Source organism: Etheostoma spectabile, unplaced genomic scaffold, assembly GCF_008692095.1.
Source record: "Etheostoma spectabile isolate EspeVRDwgs_2016 unplaced genomic scaffold, UIUC_Espe_1.0 scaffold272, whole genome shotgun sequence".
Lineage (NCBI taxonomy): Eukaryota > Metazoa > Chordata > Actinopteri > Perciformes > Percidae > Etheostoma > Etheostoma spectabile.
Genome location: NW_022605576.1, coordinates 1927490 through 1927804, shown reverse-complemented (window position 1 = coordinate 1927804; position 315 = coordinate 1927490). Strand labels below are relative to the sequence as shown.

Sequence of the window (315 nt, the reverse complement as noted above, 5' to 3'; positions counted from 1 at the left end):
TATGACATGAAGAACGTCCTGGTCAGCATGGGCATGGTGGATGCCTTTGACGAAGCAATGAGTGACTTCTCTGGTAAGACATGTGCCTACGTCATATCAGATATATTCATAATCATGTAAGGAACAGGCCGCTGAAACCTGAACTGTCTCCTGTCGGTTTTAAAAGAGACAAGTTAATCCAGAGGTTCTCCCTAATCAGTTTACTCTATTCATGTCGTAGGCTGAGACCTACATTATATTATAGGAAGTAATCTTTTTTGTTCTCTTGTGTGACAGGCATGTCTCCTGCCAACGACCTGGTAGTGTCAAAAGTCG

At 42.9% G+C, this 315-nt stretch overlaps 1 protein-coding gene across 1 annotated transcript in view; it reads left to right on the top strand.

Moving 5' to 3' along the window:
- LOC116685837 (leukocyte elastase inhibitor-like) overlaps nucleotides 1-315 on the top strand; it is a 15124-nt gene that overhangs the window by 13989 nt on the left and 820 nt on the right. Inside the window, 2 exon segments of the mRNA XM_032510798.1 lie at nucleotides 1-73; nucleotides 277-315. The exon segment at nucleotides 1-73 is cut by the window's left edge and continues 108 nt beyond it; the exon segment at nucleotides 277-315 is cut by the window's right edge and continues 820 nt beyond it. Coding sequence (XP_032366689.1) covers nucleotides 1-73; nucleotides 277-315 — 112 coding nt within the window.